At 39.8% G+C, this 23,605-nt stretch overlaps 1 protein-coding gene across 7 annotated transcripts in view; it reads right to left on the minus strand.

The window, feature by feature from the left end:
* Positions 1-23,605, minus strand: part of LOC139722157 (uncharacterized) — a 175,444-nt gene that overhangs the window by 42,136 nt on the left and 109,703 nt on the right. For all 7 annotated transcript variants that reach the window (XM_071633468.1, XM_071633467.1, XM_071633466.1 and 4 more), the window contains 3 exons: positions 16,727-22,038; positions 2,875-3,219; positions 1,746-2,356 (listed from right to left, as the gene is read on the minus strand). In XM_071633468.1, the coding sequence (XP_071489569.1) occupies positions 1,746-2,356; positions 2,875-3,219; positions 16,727-22,038 (6,268 nt within the window). The remainder of the gene's footprint in view (positions 1-1,745; positions 2,357-2,874; positions 3,220-16,726; positions 22,039-23,605) is intronic.

Here is a 23,605-nt window from a genome sequence, read left to right on the forward strand (position 1 = left end):
TTTGCCTGGCTTTGAAGTATGCTCTAGTTGCTTGTCCTGTATTGCCATACTTAGATGTAATCACATCAGTCACACATTCAAACTCTTTACATATTTTGAGGTATCAAGTAACAAAATATATTATCTACCTAAAATGCTTTTTACACTGCATAGGCATTTTTCATACATGACTTTTTTTATTCATGCAAAAGAATAACTATATTATATGTGCAAGTGTACACTTAGAACATACTCTTATTTCCCTTTTTCTACACATGGAGATTATTGCAAGGATGTTGTGTCCATTCAATTTGTGAAAATAATCCTGACAATCCCAAGTCAGTTTAATCTCCTCATATCATCATAAATCATCATTTCTCAGACAAGAGATATGTGTGAGGTCACTATTGTTAAGTTTAGCACCATTTTTCTCATTTTTTTTTTTTTGGGGGGGGGGGGGAGGAGGAGGAGGAAGAGAGGAACTTTTTGTTCTGAAGAAGCCATGTATGTGTTAGATCAAGCCATAGTAGAAAAAAAAGAAGCTGTGCAATCTTAAGTAAACTTGACGAAAGCACCAGACTTCAATCTCCCTCTTGTCATAACTGGTTGTGCTTCTCTCTTTTCATGAGGAAATGAACTTGACCTGTTGCCATGGTTTTTAAACACTGTGGTCTGGATGAGTGTATCCATTATAATCAAAGCCAACCTTGCCAGCAGGAATAACAAGGACAATAGGTGAATCACACCTTTTAGTGTCTTAACATCACAGACACACAAACACAAACACACACATACATACATACACATTGACTGGGGCAAGATTGCCTTGATATGTATTCTTCCATCTACCGTACACTGCCTGTTTCACTGGCCTCTCAATATATCATTAACCCTCAATATGCCCAGGCACATTTCTTAACTTGCCAAGCTCTTTTGTCTGCATTCAGCAAACCTATCCAAACTTGACCTTGGTGTGAGGTTAGCAAGAAAACTCAGGTGTAGCAATGTGCCTCAGTCCAAAGGGAAGGCCATCATGACACAATAGGGATTAGGGGGATTAGGTCATCTCTATTCATTGACAATTAGTTTCCACACATCTGTGCCAATCAGTAGAGAAAGCACTCCAGTGTGCATGTCAAGTGGCAGACAATTTCTCAAGCACAGTTTGTGTTAAAGTGAAAAATCACACTATGTTCAACGTGATTCACATGAACAAAGCAAAATGAATCAAACAGAAGATGACGGTTTTGTGTCATTTAAGATTTGAAGTTTTACATGATTTCACCAAAAAAAGTTGAATCAGTTGTGAGTAAATATTTGGACCAGACTAAAATAATGACTACAAGCTATAGCTTGAGTAACAGTCCTATAGCCTGTAAAATTAGGGTTTCTACTTTAAAAATTTAAGCTTAAACAAGTGGTAAGCCTGTGAAAAACATCAAGAGGCAAAATTAATCCGACATTGAAATTTGCATGCACTAAATGAATTATGTCCCTGACCATATGATGCAATCACATTAAATCCCAACAAAATAAACCAAAGATTAGTGACAACACAAATCACAACAAAGGGAAAAAACTGACAAATTCACTTAGAAATCATTTTTACTAAAATTTACTTCTCAAAGAATGCCACAAAGGAGAAAATATGAAATATCCAAATGTCCTTTCCATACATTTTGATAAAATGCATCATCACAAACTGGAGTTGCACAGAGGTTAAAACAAATTCACATTATTCGCATCACATGCTGATGTCAACCCACCTGCATGGAAGGGGAATGGCAGCAACTTTGCTGGAGGCTGGTCGGAGGAGGATTCCTCACTCCCATTAGTAGTTGCAGTTACATCAGCAGTCTTGGCATCACTGGCTGATTGTGCTGAACTCGCAGCTGACACAACTTCCATCCCCTCTTGTTCTGGTGCAGAAATTTCTGCCGTTGATGACTCGGCCAACTCTGGTGCAGCTGTCCTGGAATCTGGAGTTGCGCTGACCGGTGTCGTTGTTGGCCTTGCCACTGCTGGAGTGGCAAGAGGTGCTGAAGTTGCCGTCGGTGTCATTGTTGAAGATGATGGCTCCGTTGAAGGTGTGGTTGCCGACTCTCCAGATGTTGCCAAAAGTGGTTTTTCTGGACCAGCTTCCTCCATTGCAACATCCGCTGTGCTTCCATCACCTGTCGATGTCTCATCCTTGACTGCCTCCGCGGCTGGTGCGGTTCTCGGCGAGGATGGTCCTTGAGAGGGTGCCGGTGATGCTGTGCTGGTGGCTACCTTGGTCTCCTCTGGAGGTGACACTGTCTCTGGAGGCTTTACAGCCTCATCAGTAGATGACTTCCCAGCCTCCTCTCCTTCACCATCTTCAAATTTCTTCCCGACTCTGCAAAGAATAAAGTGCAAACATTTCACAAATAGGGGGGAGGAAATCTATCAGATTAAGATGAAAATCATTTGTGATAGGCTCTTTTCCTAGTGTGGTCTGTACATTAAGGCACTCTTGGAATCACAGTGTGGCCATGGAGGAGTCTTCAGGACTCAGAGACTGTTAGTGAAGCGCTCTTCAAAGAGATGAACAGCTATCTGTACTTCACACAGTCAAACTGGCTGGAGTCCATCAGCCAGCAAATCATTTAACTGGCATAAATGCAATCAACAGGTGGTGGCTAACAGACAAAGTTTTGAGGCACTGCACATCTCTTGCACAATTCACCACTTGCATTATAAAAAAAAAAAATGAGAAGAAATAACCGTTACATTTCATTGTCTTATCTTTGATAGACAGATCATCTTTACATGACTGACATTCAGAGGTGCAATGTAGCTGCCCTTAAAACTCCGGAATGTTTCTGCTTGTCAATCAAGCACACCATTAAAAAAATGTCAATGCCCCTGACTTACAGCTCTTCCTTGAAGGTGTCTGAGTAGATGCCTGCCCTCCAGTACTTCCTCTTTGGTAGCTGCTCTTCCTTTGGCTTCCTCCCTGGCTTCTTCTTCTTCTTGGTCTCCTTATCCAAACTGGGGGCTTGTCCGGGAGGCTTCCCCCTCGCCCTTGACTGTTTGCTGGATGGAACAGGCCGCGCATCCTGCTTTTTCTTCTTCTTCTTCCGCTTGGTGTCCGGCTTGGCAGGCTTGCTGGTCTGCTTGGCTCCTTTTCGCTTGGGGGTGCTGTTGTCCAGGCTCTGGACACTGGACGGTGCAGGGGGTTCGTCCACTGGAGGTGTTTCAGTCTGCACCTTAGGTACACTGGATGAGGAAGAAAAAGAGATATGTAAATAAACATAAAAACACGACAAGCTGACATCATCCATGGATTTAACACACTCCCAGCATTTCCAAATATATATGTGGTAAAATTTGCAGTTGACTATAAAATTTACTTTCAGACTCTTGTCATGTCCTAGTCCTTACAGAATGGGTTTGATTGTGAGATGTTCCATCTGTTCTACGAAACAAAACTCAAGAGACAACTTATAATGAAAATGAGGGCAGAAATTTGAAAACTAAAACAATGCCGAGAGAGTGCGAGTGAACAAGCTTTGTACGCATCTCAGCATCGGACAAGCAGTAACAATGAAAAAAAAATGAATGAGTATCAAAACTTCTGTGGTAACTATAGGTCAAAGCACAAATGTAACAGAAGATAAGATGTTCTGACTATCAGAATACCAGTATAGTCATAAACATAGAATGGCAATCTTTGTGAATCTCAAAACAGAAGTCTTGGTCATGGAAATTTGCTATACTTTGCAGTCTAATCCTCATTAGATTGGCACACAAAAATAACTGAACACATGCTTCAAGATTCATTGATAGTATTCAGGGGCGCCGTCTTCCATATCTTATGATGTGGAACATGGACATCTCTTTATTTCCTGAGCAATGTTACAGGGATAGTGACTGTGGTGCTGCTGACATTTCATGCAAAAAAATAAAAAAAAATAAAAAATGAATAATGATAACACTGGGCAACAATTTTTAACTTTTTGAATGTTGTCTTGATTTCTACAACTGATTCAGGGTATTTTTGTAGTGCTGAATCAGGAAATGGCATCCGTTTCTCTCCATCAGGTCAAGTTTTTGTGTTAACCCTTTGAATACTCAATTCCGTAATTCCCATAGACTTTGTACAGGGACCACTCGGTTCAAGTGGCCAACAGCTTAAGTTGATTTGAAAAAAAAAATAGATCTTGTGACAAAATTGATTGCATTTTTGTGGTATTATCAGCTGATTTTTGTTACATATCACCCTAAATATATTTTTAAGAGAAAAAACAAATGTTTTTCCAACAACAATATTGATTACCTGATCTTAGAAACATCAATTACTGTAAACTTGAATGGTGGGCATTGATAAAGGTAAGTAAACGCGTAAATTGCATGTTGCTTCACCATTGTTCAAACTTCAGGGCTTGTACTTCCGTTTCTTCGAACTCCTGGAATGCTCAGCATCAGGGAGGTCTCTCTTCAGAGCCCAACATTAGTCAGCCATCATGACTGCGTCCCAGCGACCCTGATACCTGGTCTCCATCTCTTTCATGTCCTGATGGAATCTCTCTCCCTGCTCGTCACTCACTGAACACAGGTTCTCAGGAAACCGGTCCATATGTGAAAATAGGTAGTGCATCTTGATGCTCATGTTGCAGCCAAGGTTTCTGAAAGCAGTCAGCATGTTGTTGACAAGTTCTGCGTAGTTTCTGGCTTTAATGTTGCCAAGAAAGTTCTTCACTACCAGAACAAATGCTTTCCAAGGTTCCAGTTCCACTTCATTCATTGAGTTTTTGAAGTCTGGATCTCTGATGAGCTGATGGATCTGAGGACCATCAAAGATGCCAGCTTTCTTTTTCTCCATGGATAATCCTGGAAAAGCCTGGCACAAGTAAGTGAAGCAGTCACCATTCTTGTCCAGAGCCTTGGTGAACTGCTTGATTAAGCCGAACTTGATGTGCAGCAGTGGGAAGAGTATTCTGTCTCGGTCCACCAGAGGGTCGTTGATGACATTCCTTTCTTTGCAAGGCACCAATTCCTCTCGCACAGGCCAGTCCTTCTTCGTGCAATGCTGAGCACGGTCCCTACTATCCCACATGCACAGAAAACCTGGGTACTTGGTGAACTCACTCTGTTGTCCCAACAAAAGTTCACCATCTTCAGTTCAACACAAATAAACCACTTATGCTGATCATAACCAATTTTTCTCCAGCACATACTTCACCGCTTCATACTTCTCCTTCAGTGTAGTGAGTGAGTGATGGAAGATTTCAAGGTTTTTATGACTACAAACTGATCCCTTTTCGACATAATCACCCAGAACTATCGAACCCGAATACTTTTTGTCATTAAAATAAACATTTCCAATCAAAACAATTAATCAAAATGGCATTTTACCCCCACCGACTTCTTCTAAAATGCTCCACACATGCCTTAATGTGAACAAAAACGTAAAAAACGATATGTGGCCGTAGCTCAAAAACTTGACCTGATTGAGCAAAACCAATGTGATTTTTGGATTCAGCGCATCAGGTTTACCCTTAATCAGCTGAAAAAACTCAGACAACAAATATGTTGTTGACCAGTGTAATAATAACCCAACGTCCTTGCACCTGATTGATATTTAGACCAAGACAGCATTTCTGCAACACATACAGTAGGAGATGTCCTATGATGTCAATGTCATGTGAGTGATGCAGCTATTCTGGGATACCAAAAGGATGCCATGACGGATGACATGCTTTCCACATCGGCCCTGTCATGATATTTTTCTGAATTAACTTCAAGTTTCACTAGTCCTGTCAGTTTCATTTCATAGTTCTTATTTTTAAACTTCCTTTTGGCAATAAATTCTGCATCGTTTCTGGTCAGCTTTTACTCATTGTCCTTGTGATATACTCAAATGTATTGGCAACTGAATGATGCTCATACAAAGACCACGCAAAAGAGGAAAAAGGAAAGTCTGGGAGTTCCTTAAACTTGCACATATCACCAGTCAAACTTTCAACAACCAATCTTCTACAGGAGTGTATTTTTGCACCTTGCAGAGGTGAAAAATGGGTCCACTACCCTTTTAGGTGCAAGATTTAGTCATAAATATCTTTCTTTTCTACTGGAAAACTGGCTGGAATCTTCCCACTCATTAACCTCCTGACTTTAGGGCAGATTTCTTGGCTGCACTTCCTTTAAGATGGTAGCTCCGATCAGCAAAGTCTCATGTCTTTCGTCTCTTCAAGAATTCCATCTCTTGTCTTTGTTTTATTGAAAAATCAGTGCACTGTAGCCTAACCCTATTTGGTACAAAGTATGTCAAGTGTAATAACACAACAACATTCAACTCATGATCAGCACATGTTACCTAGAGTGTACACTATCAAGTTTCAACTTGCCAGCAATTTACACACAATACACCTATTCAACTGTTCAAGATAATGAAGAGTTCTGACCACCCACAAACACAAAGTGTTATTAAAGGACAAGTTCACCTTTATATACATGTGGATTGAGTGAAGGCAACAATGTTAGTAGAACACATCAGTGAAAGTTTGGGGGAAATCCGAAAATCCGTTCAAAAGTTATGAATTTTTAAAATATCTGTACAATCACTGCTGGAGGAGAAGACTACTACAGTGTATGATGTCACATGCGTACAACGATATAAGGAAAATAAAAAGAGAATTTCACAAAACTTGACTTTTTTTAATAAAGTGCACATTTCCTCGACTTGTTACTGACTTATGTTAGGGGTAATATTATTCCCCTTGACTTCTGAAAGAGAGAAGTCGGGTGTTCTTTTATTATGTGAGAAAAGTGAGAATATCTTGAATTTTCTTTATACTTTCTTTATATAGTTGTACTCATATGACATCACAAGCTATAGTAGTCTTCTCATCCAGCCGTGACTGAGCAGAAACTTCAAAAATTCATAACTTCTGAACGGATTGTCCGATTTTCCTCAAATTCTCATTGATGTGTTCTACTGATATTGCTGCATTCACTCAACCCACATGTCTATGAAGGTGAACTTGTCCTTTAACTACTTACACAAATGGATGCATATGCAATACATCCCCTTTTATATTCTCCACAGCGATTATAGTGTTAAGAGTTAAGGATGTCCTTGTAAAATGCCATCAATGCAAGCACATACAGGTAGTGTCCTGAATCAGTTTGATACAATATAGTCTCGCTCAATGCATCTCAAAGAAAATGCAGTGGACTGCCGTTGTAACAAAGTCCAAATGACCGGCAGGTTTTTCTTTGTTGTTTTTTCCCATTAAAAAATGTGTTACTATAGCCAAATGATAAAGTATACAAAGACACATGAAGATGATAATTTGGAGATCTGAATGTTTACTTCACTGTAACGAGAATTTTGTTATAATCATGTTTTTTGTTATTGTTTTTTTTTATAGGAGGAGTACAATGTATGGACAGAAACAAAAACTTGGCGATTAAATCTTGAAATTTTGTGTATTCCGATGTTGTTTTTATGTCATCTTTATGTAAAATGTTTTGAGGTTGTCTCAAAGAGCACATTGAAGCTGTTGTGGGTTGGATGCTAAGAATTATCTGGTTTCACAAAAGGTTAAAGAAATAACACAAAATAAAAATAAAACACTTCGCAAAATCGCATCTCTTTCCTTTGACAGCAGCTTATATCAGTACATCACATCTTGACACGCAAACTCTATTTTTAAAACGATCTGATCAAGGCCATTTGGTACTAATACCCGATAACCTACAATGTGATGCCAGCTACTGTGGAAACGAGGCAAAAAACACTTCACCTTCTATCTAGAGCCAGTCGTGCTGCTGGTTAAAATTTGTGACATTTTGGTAAAGGTTGCTCTGGCAAATGAAACGAAAGCCATCCGAAACACCACAAAGACCACACAACACTAGTGCCATTTTTCCAACTTTGCGTGAAGTTCGCTGTGACCTTTTGCAATGAAATTTCCATCATGTGACTTCACTCAGTACATCCCCCGGCAATGCTACACACAGAATGTGCAACTTTAATAGCCAGCTAGGCTACTAGTTTACGTCATAAGATGTAGTTGCATGCAGCAAACATTTGAGCCATTGGGGCACACTCATCATTGGGGGCGAAAACACATGATACTTCTCAACTGCCGCAACATCACGATTTATAATTCCAATGTGAACAAGAAGGTCAAACAGCGTAATTTTCAGTATCCTTATGTTTCCAATTGAGAATGGGTCTGTAAACTTTGTCTCATCTTTTTCCCAAAAGATGAAAATAACCCTCATGCCTATTTGGTATCCCATGAAACTTTCATATTCATTTATTTTCATTTTCTTTTACTCCAATCAGTCTAGGTTTAGCATCATTTCCACAGATAAAAGCAAAAAGTTCAGGCTCATTAATCTCAGGGTTGTCAATGCTATTAGATTGCAGCATTCCGAAATAAATTTTCAAGGTTATTTCTCTTACAATTAACGAAGGGCAAATTCTTGGTCAAGAGCTTCACAGTATCTGAATCCATACCGGCTGAACACTTCTCATTAGCAGTTCCCAATTATGCAACTTTAATATATATATATGATGTAATATATATATATATATATATATATATATATATATATATTATATACACATATTTCTTCTTTTTTAAATTGTTGTATTACATGGAAAAAAAAAGGCCAAGCAGTACAATTGTAGTACCATGAGAAAGATTTAAGTGTGGACAAATATATACACAGGAATCATCAAATTGAAAATGGTCAATTTATGATTACTGTCAGGGTTGAAACAACACTCCTCGACCATACAACAAGCCAACCAGTGGGATGAAAATCATAGCCATTAAAATTTTTTTTTTTTAAAGAATTTGCCATGATGACAATATCCCAACTGCAACAAATAAAAAATAAAACGCACACACACACACACACACACAAAATGCATCCAAAATATATAGAAGAACAGATCACTGACAGATAATGGAGAACTCACTCAAGCAGGTATACTATTGTAGATTAAAGTAGGAAATCTGGAAGAGATCTAAGCAAAATCTACAGCACTACTAGAAAGCACAGGATACAATATTCATGACTGGCGATGACTTTAGAGGCAGGAAGTCATTAGCAACAAAGGTGTTCCATGCCATGGCATCTGACATACCAGCCCCAGTTCTGTGAATGTGAAGATCTCACATTGTACTCGACAATTCCACGGATGAAAAAGTCACTAATTTTCTGCTCTCTTCTGAGAAATACTTTCTCCATGCAAAACACAACAGAGAAACCCAAGACATGGTGTTCTTGCCTACAGGTCCTCTATCTAAATTTTATAAATAAAAGTAAATTCTTTCGAGTAAATTCAAACACATGCCATCTTTGTCTTATTTTTGTCTTCCTGATTGAAAAAAAAACCAAAAACCGATGTGACCTAGTAGAGTGACAGCAAAGTCACATGATCATGGCAGCTTCTAACAACGTTGCAAAGAGAACACAACTGATGTGACTGACATTCATATATATATATATATATATATATGCTCTTCACATATCAAATTTGATTTCACTGCTATTTTTACCTTGACACAGCCTTCAATACTCATCGACGATTTTTTTCAGGTACACACTTAAGTCAGTTTAGAAGCTCTTGAAAACTGGAGTATGTTATTTCTGACTCAGACAAGCAACTCAATCAAGTGATGATTGTGTATGATTAAGAGTGCAACAATGTCAAAACTACATTCGCATTACACTAACAGGCACAGCGTACTAAGCCCCTATGATCGGCAAATTCTATATCAACACCACTGCCAAAAGAGAATTCATGTTATTCCACACAGGGTATAATATCCCAAAATAATCAAATTAAATTGACTTTTGCTACACCATTTGTTCTAAATCTATTATTTGTAATCGAGGAAAATACCCCCAACCTTACATACAATGCACTACTATATATATATAGTACTACATAGATCAATGGGGACTCAAGATTACTCAAACAAAATATATGAATACTATATTATGTGAATGGGAATATTCCATACCCTTAAAATTTGAAAAGCAACAACTGTGAGTGTGAAGATCTACAGAACTAGAAAAGAGAAAATTCTGGGGAGAATCTCTCATTGTTTTGCCCTGTGATCACCATCAAGAACAATGCCCGAGCAGGACTGGTTACGGCTAGATTCAAATCAGCAAACGGTATACCCACGCTACGTGAACCCTTGCAGTACAGAACAGCACCAACACGTGTGCTGACTTGCGTACAGCGCACACACACACACATAGCACAGCTACACTAGCTGTGTAGTGTGTAGCGCATGGGCACAAAACCACTGCCTTCTCTCCGAACAGATCATGAATGGAAGGGGGTGAAAATAGCTTTGAAATGTGTAAGCTCATTAGTAGATAAAATCCTACCTCACAGTCGGTTAGAATCACTCACCAGGCTGGATCCATTGGATACATGTATCAGCAGAAAAGTATGGACTGTTTACCCAAACCCTTCACAAGCTCAGCATTCGTAGTACTCAGTAAGAATCAGTGATAAAAGAAGAGAATTCAGGGAGGGGAAAAAAATCAAGGCACCTCCAAATCTTTTTGTGCACACACACAAACACACACACACACACAGACCAGGGTCCGTTCAGCTGTCGTCTGCTTTCTTTCATTCAAAAAATGCTAACCACCAGACAGTATGGCCAGTTGCAGTCTGTGTGTGTGTGTGTGTGTGTGTGTGGGTTGGGGCACGTCTACGTGTGAGGTTGTGTGTATACACACGGATGAAGTTGCAGAGATGCTGGCGGTCAGGTTTGACCCAAATTTTGTGAATATTACCCTTGACCTTAGATGCTGAATCTACAGTATTGTACATAATTTCTTTTTTTTTTTGGGGGGGGGGGGGAGGCAGAGCAGTGAAATAAGAGACACTGTCAAAAAATATAATACATAAATCATCAGAATGATATAGGTGCAAGAAATGAGATTTTAGATTTCATTATATCACACAACAAAATATGTTTTTTGGGTTTTTTTTTTTTTTGCCAGTTCTGAGTCGGTTGCCCATAAGCATTGTCATGAATTTCAGTCTTATCTGGTATTTGAGCTGCCCTCCTTGCTAATCATTTTTTTCTCATCTCATCTTTTTTTTCTCAAGACATTACTTGAAAAAAAAAATCTGATAGAACAAAACAAATCTTTTTCATGACAGTGAATTTCATGGGAAGACAGTGCAAAACACTTCTTTTTCTGAAAAGAAAGAACTGTTTCCTTCAAACTTTTAATATAATAATAATGTACGTTCTTCCTTTCAAAAATCTATAACCTAGAACTTCAACAAAACATCTGCGTGTTCCTTGAGCATATCGAACATATAAAAACACAGATTATCTTTAATTCTATGGCTGGCATATACTCAGAAATCAATATGACGTATCATTTTCAAAATACAGATGGACACTTGAAGAGACATATTTAGGAAATTGGTAGATGCACTGAATGCCTCTTTTGTCAGTATTTTGCATGCTTTTTTCACTCAAAATAGATTTTCTGTGTTACATCTGAATTCAGTAAAAAGAAATATAGCAAAACATGCTTTGATGGTGTAACTTGTATTTGAAAGTTTTACAAACCATAATTCTTAATCAATTTTATCTGTTGAAACATTCTGAAATATAGGAATGTGCATGTTTGGGTTTTTTATCAATGGGAAGATACTCCCAGAACAGACATTTTGCTCATCTAAATAAGGTAGAAATTTGATAACTATGTGTAAATAAATATATATGAAAATAATAAATTGCTTATTTGTAAAAAAAAAAGAATGAACAAATAAAACACAAATAAATGTTCACTTGTTTGTTTTATGCTCTGGAAATCAGTAGGTACTGGAAACAATATTTCCGTGGTGTAGTGCTTCTTTGGAAATACTGATTATTACTTTTCACTAAAATCAAAACAAAGCAAAACAAAGTGGTCCTAATGAAAGGTGGGTCCCACCATTTATTGGGACCTCTTTGTTTTTGAATATATCAACCATTGAAAAAAAAAATCATCAAATAAACTTTGAATTCCTCTTAAAATTGTATGCTACTTAATACAATGCTTACCCGTTAATCAGGAACTGCTTTAGCGGGAACCACACTTAAGTGCGAGAAAACTTGATGCACAAATTTTTAATGTGTTATTTCCACCACTCAATCTGAACCATAAACTGCTTTATCGGGACAAATTCTGGCATAAACACTTCTATTGCCCGTCATTAATATCTAAAAATAATAAGCATATCCTTAGAAATAATCTCGAGTATTTTATTTCCTCATCAGAAGTTCTGATGATACATTTGCAAAATTATGAGACTGTTGTGTGTGTGTGTGTGTGTGTGTGTGTGTGTGTTTTAATCGCCATTTTGTGTGTGTGTTTTAATTGCCATTTTGTGTGTATGTGTGTGTGTGTGTGTGTGTGTGTTTTAATCGCCATTTTGTGTCTGTGTGCCGTAGTGCGTGTGTACTTGTTGCTGTGGTTCTCAGTGGATTGAAAATTTTGCATGGTTTGGTGTAATGTCCACATACTGGGCTTCATGTTGTGTGCTTTGCAGGGGCCAATACCAGCCACTGCTTAAACGGGAGAAAAACCTGTCTCCCGACCCCTCCCGATTAAGCGGTGAGCACTGTATTTCATTTCAGTGGTTTATAATTAGCTTCCAAAAAGTTAAAACCTGAATTCCCATCTCAAACAAAACTATACCACCCCTTTAATGTAATAGACCCCCTTGTTATGGTTAGTATCAAACTATTTTAACCCATTGAGGACGGGCTGATTTTACTATAGCATGCATTTCCCATAGACCTCTGTCTGAGTATACTCGGGACTTGTCTTCAGTGGGTTAAGACAAGAGGTCAAAGACCACCTGCTGTAGTTTGGATGCAAACATTATCACAAGGTTTGACAAGATTTCTAAGATGTACATATGATATCTTATGTTCTCTTTAAAGATAACCATTGCTTGCCAAGAACTGCTACATGAAATTCTTCAAGAGTCAGTCCTGGAAGAGAATAAAACTCAATAAACATGTGAATTGAGTGAATGCAGCCATATTAGAAGAACCCATTAGTAAAAGCTGAGGAAAATCAGACAATCTGTTCAAAAGTTATGAATTTTTAAAGTTTGGTGCCACCATCACTGGATGACAAGACTACTATGAAAAATACAATATTAAGAAAATGTTAAGAAAATCTGACATATTTTCACTTATCAAGCAAAATGAAAGAGCACTTTATGTACCTCTTCAAGAAAGCAGAAGGAATTATATACCTGTAACATGTCTGTAACAAGTGAAGGGAATGTGTACTTCTTGTTAAAAAAAACCCATGACAGTTTGTGAATCTCTCTACATATTTTCTTAATATCATATTACTTATTTGATGTCCAACATTTGCTGTAATTAAAAACAGGATGCATTATCTAATCATGGATTTGCTAAGTTTTACAGAAAAAGAAAATACATGCAAATCCTTTGGAATATAATGATGAAAATTATCTTAAACAGCTTCTATGAAGAAGATACTGAATATTTTTGAAATACTGAACATATAGCATCAAGTATGTATATCATATATGAGACTCTTTTCAAGCAATGATGGAATTCACTGTTGCCTATACAGTCACGTTGTACAGTCTGGGTCTAAATTCAAGTTTCGAACGAGGGCTACTGTTAAACCAGAAATTAAAATGCAAGCGAAAGTTCTTGTCTACACTATTATGCATTAAATGCCAGTGGAAATTTGCAAAAATTTCAGGTTTTACAGTAATCAATATTTACCGGCAACTCCATATCTTGTAAAATTGGAATCATAATCATGCATTTGCCACGTACAGATGTGGGGGCCAGTGCAGTTGTGAGTTTTAATACTAAAAGCAATGTCTGAGATTGATATCCATATTATTACTTCTTTGGTGAAACAGTGCCCATGTTAACTGAATGATTTAAGGACAATAAATCATCAAATTGAATATTTGCAACCAGCTGGTGACTTGTCTGAAATATAGAGTGACGAAGACAGGCTCAGTGAAAATTATGTCTCTCCTTCTATGGCCTTATCTATTATCAATGTGTCTAGAAAGCAAAATGACTTTTTTTTTTCCCAAACATCTAATATCAACGACTGTCGAATAGTGTGATTTTGATGAGATATAAGTTATGTTCAGACAGTGATCCTTAACTTCGAGGACAGCTAACCTTAAGATTTCGTACTGAAATCGACCGTGTGACACTTGGCGCCCTATAGAACATATTCTCGAGGTTAAGGATCGCCATCTGAACGTAACTAATGATGTTTATGACTTACAGAAGTCTTCGCAAGATAGCTCTTTTTGAAGATGAACTTGAGAGGAACAAAAATCATGTCCCTCACATCACTTTGTTCTCAATATCTATGCAATGATCTAGCAATGGCAACTTTGCAAAATGGGAATGGGGTGCTTTGGTTGATGAATAACTAGCAAAAATGATTTTACATCTCCCAGCTTGAATTCAACATGAGAACTGAGGTGATGACATCATATGCCTTGACTAAATTGCATACGTGATGGCAAACAATCAACTATTTAGCAAAAACATATTGGACTAAAATTTAAAGGACACCTTAATATAATGTGTGATTGAGAGAATGCAGCAATATTTGAAGAACATATTTAAATGAGAGATTGAGGAAAATCAGACAATCCATTCAAAAGGTATGAATTTTTGGAGTTTTAGTGCTGCCAGCACTGGATGAGAAGACTACTACAGTTTGTGATGTCCACACAAGTAGAAAGATATGAAGAAAATGAAACATATTTTCACTTTTCTCTCATAATAAAAGAGCACTTGACTTGCCCCTTTTAGAAGACAAGGGGAATAATATTACCCATAACATGCATAAGTAACAAGTACAGGAAATGTGTACTTTTCAAAAAAATAAAAATGAATAAAATTTGTGGAATTCTCTTTATATTTGCTTGGCATCGTTGTACGAGCATGACATGACAACCATAGTAGTCTTCTCATCCAGAGATGGTGGCACTGAAAATGTAAAGATTCAAAACCTTTAAATGGGCTGTCTCATTTTCCTGAAGCTTTCACTGATGTGTTCTGCCAATATTGCTGCATTCACTCAATCCACACATATATTAAGATGAGCTTGTTTTTTGTTTTTTTGTTTTTAACTTTGTGTCTTTGTTTGGACCAATTCTATTGAAATTCTCACTGCTTGGCTTGTATGTATTCACTCTTCTAATGAACATCCAAAAAAAAAAAAAAAAGAGAGACAAGGATCTGTATTATAATATCAAAAACTTGTATCTGTCCACATAGCCTCTTCACTGCTTTCCAAGATAGCCTTAAATATTTTTCAATACACTCACACAAAGCAAAGGATCCATTGTTACACCATTGTCAAAAAGGATACTAGAGGAAAACATCTTGTCATTGTTTAAGCCATTAATTCCCAAAAACTTCATTATTGTGGCTTGGTACGTTCTTTTCACTATAATATTTAATATTCATTGTTTGTATTTCTACATAAGAGCAAAAATTTCTCACTCAATAAAACTTTTTTTTTTAATTTTATTTTGCAGAATGTTCTAAAGTCTCTCACTACATTTATAATTGAATCTGAAATGGGCTTTGCACTTAAGAAGCTCCATTTCTCTATAAAAATTGGCAAATTTTACCAAATTTGTCTCATAAGGGCAGATTTCAAGAGATAAACTGATTGTAGTAAATGTTCCTCCATGTACCGGTATGCAGTGAAATTCAGAAGTGCGAATTTGAGGTGCCACAAGAGATGATAGTTACTGAAAAAAAATTCCCCAAGGTCCTGAGATGTACTTACACAGCCCATAGCCTTATCAACCATACCACCCACATTATCCCACTTATGCACAGGATGACAGAAAGTTCACATCCACTGCAAAAAGAGGGAGAAGCACATACATTATACCCTTTGGCAGGTTCGCTCACATGATCTTGACATTCCACTCTATGTCAGTTTACAAAAATGAGGCACATAAGAAATTAACCTTTTCTGCCACTGAAAAACATCACCATTAGAAGTCTCTGTGAAGAGATTGCATGATATGATCCATGAGATGAGAAGTAGAAAGGTATTAAAGGACAAGTTCACCTTCATGCATATGTGGATTGAGTGAATGCAGCAATATTAATAGAACACATCAGCAAGAGTTTGAGGAAAATTGGACAATCCGTTTTAAAAGTTATGAATTTTCGAAGTTTCTGCTTAGTCACTGCTGAATGAGAAGACTACTTGTGAAGTCACATGTGTCCAACTATATAAAGAAAGGATAAGGAAAATTCAAGATATTTTCACTTTTCTCGCATAATAAAAGAACACTTGACTTCCCTCTTTCAGAAGGCAAGGGGCATAATATTACCCTTAACATACATCAGCGATGAGTCGAGGAAATATGCACTTTTTTCAAAAAGTAACATTTTGCGAAATTCTCTTTATATTTTCCTTATAACGTTGTATGCATGTGACATCATACACTGTAGTAGTCTTCTCATCCAGCAGTGACTGTGCAGATACTTTAAAAATTCATAACTTTTGAATGGATTGTCTGAAGATGTGTTCTACAAATATTGCTGCGTTCACTTAATCCAAATGTATATGAAGGTGGACTTGTCCTTTAACACCCCAGAATACACATAGTGTTGGGTCCCAACAAATTCTCAACAACCGGACAAACATTGCAAAGGGTCATTTCTGAAGGACTTACCCTTCTACCAACTGCTCCGTCAGCTGTGGGGGAGGCTCCTTCATTAGCTTTCTCTTCTTCAAAGGAATGGAGGACTCATCGATGACAGGGCACACCGTCACCGTCGCCGCCACCTCAGGGGTCTTCTTCTTGTTCACTTTGAAGAGCTGCTGAGATGCCTTCTTCACACGGACAACAGCCCTTGGGAGGGAAGCAGCCTGTTGCTTGGTGCTTTCTGATGCAGTAGGCGACACGTCAGGTGCCGAAGAGATGCTGGTGCTGGTGCTGATGGTGGTGGTCACGGTGACCATTGTAGCAGGAGAAGTGGTTGGCAGAGAAGATGAGAATGTGGTGGGGCAGCTGGTAGTGGCTGTCACAGCAGAGGGGCAAGAGGTTTCTTTCACAGACACAGGTGGCGTCGGAGGCAGCATCGCAGCCTCCTTGCAAGTATCTGCCAATTCCGGTTTCGACACATGTGCTGCACACACACTTGAGGGGAGTTCTTTACCCTTTGTCAATTCATGAGTTCTTGATTTTGTATCTTTGCTGTCTTTGGTTTCATTTGCTTGCACAAGGGGGACGTCCACCTGAGACTTAGATGATGTTGTAGAGGACAATGATGAGTCACTGTGAGCTGAGGTCGAGGACAAAGAAGATTTCTTATGATTCAGCTTGACTAGCAATGATGACATTTTGCCTGAAAGTAAGGATGATAGAGGCTCTTCATCCGGTAATTCATCGAGGGCATTTATGTTTGTCTTCTTCAGAAATTGTTCTTTGGGCTTTTTGATTCTTCCAGAAATGATCTTCTTTGACTTTTTCTTATCAGCTGTGTTTACTGTCTTTGGTGAGGATTTGGATGGTGACACTTTGGGCAAAGAGGTCTTTTTGGGGGAAACTTTCACTGAAGAAACACGTGTTGGGGAAAGTTTAGATGTCTGTGTTGTAGAGGCACTTTGCTCTGCTTTGCTGACTGACTTTGGTACTTCTAACATGTCCTTACTTCTTACTGATTCGTCACTGGCAGATTTTTCAACAGCGGTACTGCATCTTTCTTCAACATTTTCAATCTTTGAAGAATCTTTAACTGCTTGTCTCTCAGCTGTTGTCACAAGATTTTTCTTCCACCCTTTCTTTGGACCTCGTTTCCTACCCTTCCGCTTTGCTATGGTTACACCTTGAATGAAAGACTCTTTCTGTGCATTAACTGTGTCCCTATGTTCAGTCTTTGCTACCACTGCTCTTGCAGATTTCACAGCCATTGTCCCTTTTGACTTGCCTGGTGGTCTACCCCTCCGTTTTGGTACTTTTGCAGGCTGCTGAAGGCCTTGCTCTGCGACAACTATGCTTTCCCTTGGCAGAGTGGAGTCGCTGAGGTGGATTTCAGATGTCTTATCATACTGAACTTCATAATCTACGATGGATGGCACAACATGGTTCTCACCAATAGTACTGTTCACAGAATCTATGACCACTGAAAAGGGTAAGCTCATCCCCTGAGCTGTAGTACTTGATGGACCTGTCTTCTTCCTTCCACCAGTCTTCTTGGCTTTTACAAGTGTTTGTGTTGGCTGCTTCACATTTGGCACAATTGGACGAGGATTCTTTGGAGGTCGACCCCTTTTCTTCGGCTGAGGTGCAGGAGGTTGTATGTCCTGAATCAATGTTGGCAACTCAGGAACTTCAGTGGGAGGTAGAACCTTCTTGCGGGAGCGTCCTTTGGGCCATCCCCTGCTTTTCTTCTTTATGGGTTGATTTTCACTTGCATTGAGCACCTTAACAGTATCAGCAGATAACATCTCTTCTTTCTTTTTTCTTCCCCTTTTCTTTTTCACTGGGCTCTCCTTTGATTCGGTGCTTTCCTGAGTACCTTGAGAACTATCCCGGTACTGTGAATACACATTGTTATTCTTCACAACAGCAGGTGTTGAATCACATGTCTTTGATGAACTTGACGATGATGGGACAGGTACATCGCCCTCAAAGTCACTTCTTGGTGCCTCTACATGTGCACAAGATGGCAATCTTTCTCCAAGGGCAGAATGTGAGGTCCCCTGATCAAACAAACCAAACACAGACTTTTCATTTGTATTCTCCACCTGAGAATCATAATGATGGCCACCGTCAAGAAACATGCGATACTTCTCACGCTCTCGCTTTTTCTTTCGGTGCCTATTCAGCCTCTGAAGTTTCTTGTAGCGTAAGGCAGTAGCAAGGTAGGAAGGTCGCAGATACGAGTTGTAAGACGTGTTGAGTTTGGCAATTGATGATAGGTAATTTTCTGCTGGCTTTTTTGCGTGATGGGGGCTTTGGTGCACGCTGACAAGTGAAAGTGCTGCCATTTGGATGGCTAAAGAGTCCATTTCGAAGAGGAAGGTGGGACTAACTCTGCCCAGCATGCGTGACATGTGATACTTCCGCCGCCTCTTTTTGCAATGCATGGTCAAGTACTGCCAATGTGCATGTTTCAGTTTTCTATGTTTCTCCCGTTTTCCGAAGCCGTACAGCCCATGGTCTGATGTGGCAAGTGGATGAGATTCCAAGACTTCTGTGGGCACTTCAGCTTCTGCTGTGGGAGGCACTGACAGCATCCTTTTGTGCTTGTCACAAACATGTTGGTCCGGATTGCTATTATTGTCCGTGCCGATGCCACTGTCACTGAAAAGCGTCTCCTCACTGACACACGTTGTAGCACTTTGCGGTGAAGGTGTTTGCTCTTTGTGCTTAGCCTGCCCCTCTGTCTGCACATTCTCTACCACTTTCTTGCCCTTCCCCAATCCCACAGAGGTAGAGTGTTCTGGCTCGGCGAAGACATGTGAGTCTTTCTTTCTAACAGACGCCTTACTTGGCTCCTCTAAATTCGAAACGGTCTTCTTGGGTCTGCCCACTTTCCGCGACTTGGGCTTTTTGTGATTGATAGACTTTTGCTCATTAGTCAATGCCTCTTTTCTAATTGGACTAAATGTGTGTTCTGCATCAGGTATGTCTATGTGTAATGGTGTTGTTGGGCTCACTCTTTGCGGCTCTACAAACATACTCTTTTTGACTGAGCTTTTTCCCTTGATTTTCTTTTTCTTCACAACCTTATCACTACATTTCGTCTTTTCAGAAGGTGACAGAGAGTGGCCATTCTTGGATTTCTTCACCACAGTCTTTTTGGCTGATTTTGACACTGTCTTCAGTAACAGCTCAGGGTATGAAAGACTAGCTCTTGGCAAGGCCACAGACAGCTTGGGGAGCTGTGTGACTTTCTTACTCTTACCACTTTGTGACTTTTGCGTGCTGCTGTCATATCCGACGTCTCTGTTGTCTTCATCGCTGTCAATGTTGTTCATCAGAACTGACATGGCCATAGTGGGAGAAAGCCTCCCTGTTTTTATCAGTGAATGGACACTGTCTGAACTTGGCAACTTTGCTTTGGTCTTTTTCTTCTTCTTCACAATCTTAACAACTCCATTGATGCTCTTGTGACTACTGGCTTTCTTTGCATTAGACTCACTGCCTTTCGGACTCTTTTTAATCTTTTTCTTTTTCACCTTTCCCACTTTTGAAGAACTTGGGCTTATGCTACTACTGACTGTTTTCTCAGAAGCAACATCTGAGCTGCGAGGACTTGATTTTGGGGACTTCTTTTTCACTTTGTGTGTAACTGTACCACTATCAGAACTTGCTCTACTGACAACAGGACTAAGTGAGGACTTGACTTTCTTCTTCCCTTTAACTTTGACAGCAGTTTTCTTTACTTTCTTTGTCTTTGGTTGGATATGTACAGTTTCATTCTTCACCTTTGATTTCTTTGTCTTGTGCGAAAGACTCTTACTCTTTTCAGACTCTGAGTGTTCATTATCTTCATCAGAAGAGCTCGGAAAAGACAGTAATGGTACAGAATGTTCCACCTTCTTGTGAACTTTCCCAACAGATGACTTGCTTCCTTCTGATGATGATGAGGGTGACACCATGGAAGATTTCAATGTTTTATGGACCTTCACCTTTGGCTTTGAGTTGCTGTTTATCTTGGGAGAGCTAACCACTTTGGAGCTTTGCTTTGAGTGCTTCTTTGCAACCATTTCAGATTTCTTCACAGAAGTCACAACTTTATCTTTAGTCCTGACTTTGCCAATTTTGCTAATCTCCTTTGCCTTAGTCGCTGACTGGTGGTGCTTTACTGCTGTGCTCTTGTCCACGGCTGGTAGATTTGAAACACTAATGCTGTCGGTCAATGAAGAGCTAGGGTATTGAGTTGCAATTTTGGACTTTTTGGCCTTGGTGCCAGCCTTTGGACTGTGCTGCAGATTCCACTGGCCTTGTTTCTGATAATTCTGTTTCATTTTAGGACTGTATCCTGTCACCACAGTGTATTCATGCACTCCCTGCACCCCCTGCTTGGCGCACAGTATGTCCTGGTCCTGTTCATCGCTTGTGCCATTTGGGGTGTTGTCCGATCCTTTTTCACTCACAAGCGCATCAGCACCAAAATTATGAGCATAAGACTGATAGCCGAATTCTGCTTGCTGAGAAGATGGTGTTACCAAGGCAGTTGTTGCATCTTCTCCTTCTCGGACCTCCAACACAGACTCTATCATCATACTGGTGTCTATGGCAAAAGTGTTTGAAGACACCTCAACATTCTCCTGAGGGTTACCATGACTCTGTTTCATGGCCACTGACGAGTGTTGCTGCTGGCTGGGTACCATAAGCGAAGACTGCGCAACCATGGCAACTGGTGTGTGTGATGTCAGCGCCTGGGTTACCATGGCATCGGATGACAAGCCCATGTTGGTCATATTGTTCACAGTGTGGCCGTTATTCATCGCTTTGCAGTAGTCCACGTTGATGTTGTCTGTCTGCAGATGCTGCTGCAGCTCTGCCTCTGTGAATGAAATGGACTCGTTCATCAGTGAATTTGCTAACGATTCCATCTCAAGCTGTTCAGTGGCGCCGGAGTTGACAATGGCCTGGAGGATATTGTCCTCCACATCCTGCAGCAGGACGTTGCTGCTCTCCTCACTGCTCCCGGCCTGCACCATGACCGAGCCGCACTGCTGGATGGTGGTGATTCCATTGGATGTGCTGGTCCCCACGTCGGCGTTGACAACTGCGTCCACGTCTGCCAGGGAGACCTGGACTGGCTCGCCTCCGTGGGCAGCATGGTTGGGATCAAACTGAAGCTGCAGTCCCACACAGCTGTCCATGGTGGTCTGCTTGGCTTGGCATGGGGCACTGTTCTTGGCAGCACTGCCGGTCAGGTGAGAGGAACCTTTCTTGGTGGAGGTGTTGTTGTTATTCGTGACGTCTCCAGGTTCATTCCCTGGGTCTAGTCTTGCTTGATGAATCTAATGCACAAAGGAGAAAACAAACAAAATGCATGTGAATATGTATTGAAGATTTTGCAATGATGGCATTACTACATATACAATTTTACTGAAACAGAAGCAAACATTACAAAAAATGCAATGAGGAAAGAAGAAATAAAACATGTGACTGAATTTGGTGGATTTTGCAATAACAGCAGTACTATGCCCTTACAATTTTACTGAGAAACAGTAGCATGCATCGAAAAAATGATGCATCTTTTACCAATTTGCCTTCACAAATATCAACTTCACAGAGTTAGGAGTATAATTCCTGAGCATTAACACCAACATTTTCATTAGGAAAATATGGATTCATCGGAACAAAACATTCAATATTGGGTGAGAAGTAAATTAATACATTCAAACAGAGAGGAGCCAATGCGCTTCAAAGGAAACATTCCATTCTGGCTCGATTTTGTTATCCATATTGAAGTTCAGTCGAGCATTCGTATCCTGAAATGCACCAGAAAACATTCTGATAGATGTCAAAATTACAAGAGCAGAAGTAGACATCGCAGCAGCACAGCAGATAAGCCTCCCAACAAGCACCTTCTCCATGGGAGGCTGTTATAGCTTTTCATGAGAGCACTCCCAGACAGTGCGCCATCGGGGCATGCTAACTCCCCTGTTTAAATGATCTCTCACAGGGCACTTCCGGCATCATGCAATTATGCACGCATCACACTCTACGAGCAGAGATCACTGGGGAGATGAACAGGGGGCCTTTCCTCCATTTTTTTCCCCCTCTCACGGTTGATCGCAGCAGCTCAGATATCTGTCTGCCTTCAGAAACTACGCATCACACTCTCCGGCCAGGAATTGATTATGGTTGTTTATTACCATCAAAGATCACTTGTAGTGTTAATGATGACAGGAAATGCATCAACCTTGCTACAGACACTCCATGCACTTTTGGGGGGCAGGGTTTTTTCCTATTTTTTTGGTGCAACAACAAATAACAGCTGTGTTTGGGTAAAATATTACTGCTTGAAGTTAATTTCATTCAAAGAGAATATAAGATTATAGGTATATGCCAAAATCTATTTCATTCTCTTCCAAGGGTCTCCGCATTAGCTGTTCACGAGGGTTCATGAGTCCCAATTCTTCAAAGAGTGGGCCTTACTGCACAGAAGGAACATTATCACCACATACGACAGGCTTAATTTGTACTATTGTAGCCAACTGCAGCAGAGCCTCCGAGCATTAATGATGGCATACAGGTCAGATTAGTGACAAAACGACGGACAGGTGTTTCTTCCGCTATGCCTGCATCTTCAGAGACTAGAGAGTACCCAAAACCATCTTTTACAGGGAAGGATAGGCCAGGTGTTTAATGGCAGGAATGCACACCAACAAATTCCTGCTTTTAACCACAGCCCGTGCATTCAATCAAAGTGGCTGGCAACCTGCTCCTAATTCTGTGCAGATGCGGCCATATATTTGACTTGTGAAATGGAAGTGCCCACACGGATCAGCCCCTAATTGGTTCTCATAAAATTTGATACTGCGCCACAGACTGCAGCCATTACATCAGCGCCGCGGCTCT

The sequence above is a fragment of the Diadema antillarum genome, unplaced genomic scaffold (assembly GCF_040938485.1).
Source record: "Diadema antillarum isolate AM-2024a unplaced genomic scaffold, OU_Dant_1.0 scf00000159, whole genome shotgun sequence".
In the NCBI taxonomy this organism is placed as follows: Eukaryota; Metazoa; Echinodermata; class Echinoidea; order Diadematoida; family Diadematidae; genus Diadema; species Diadema antillarum.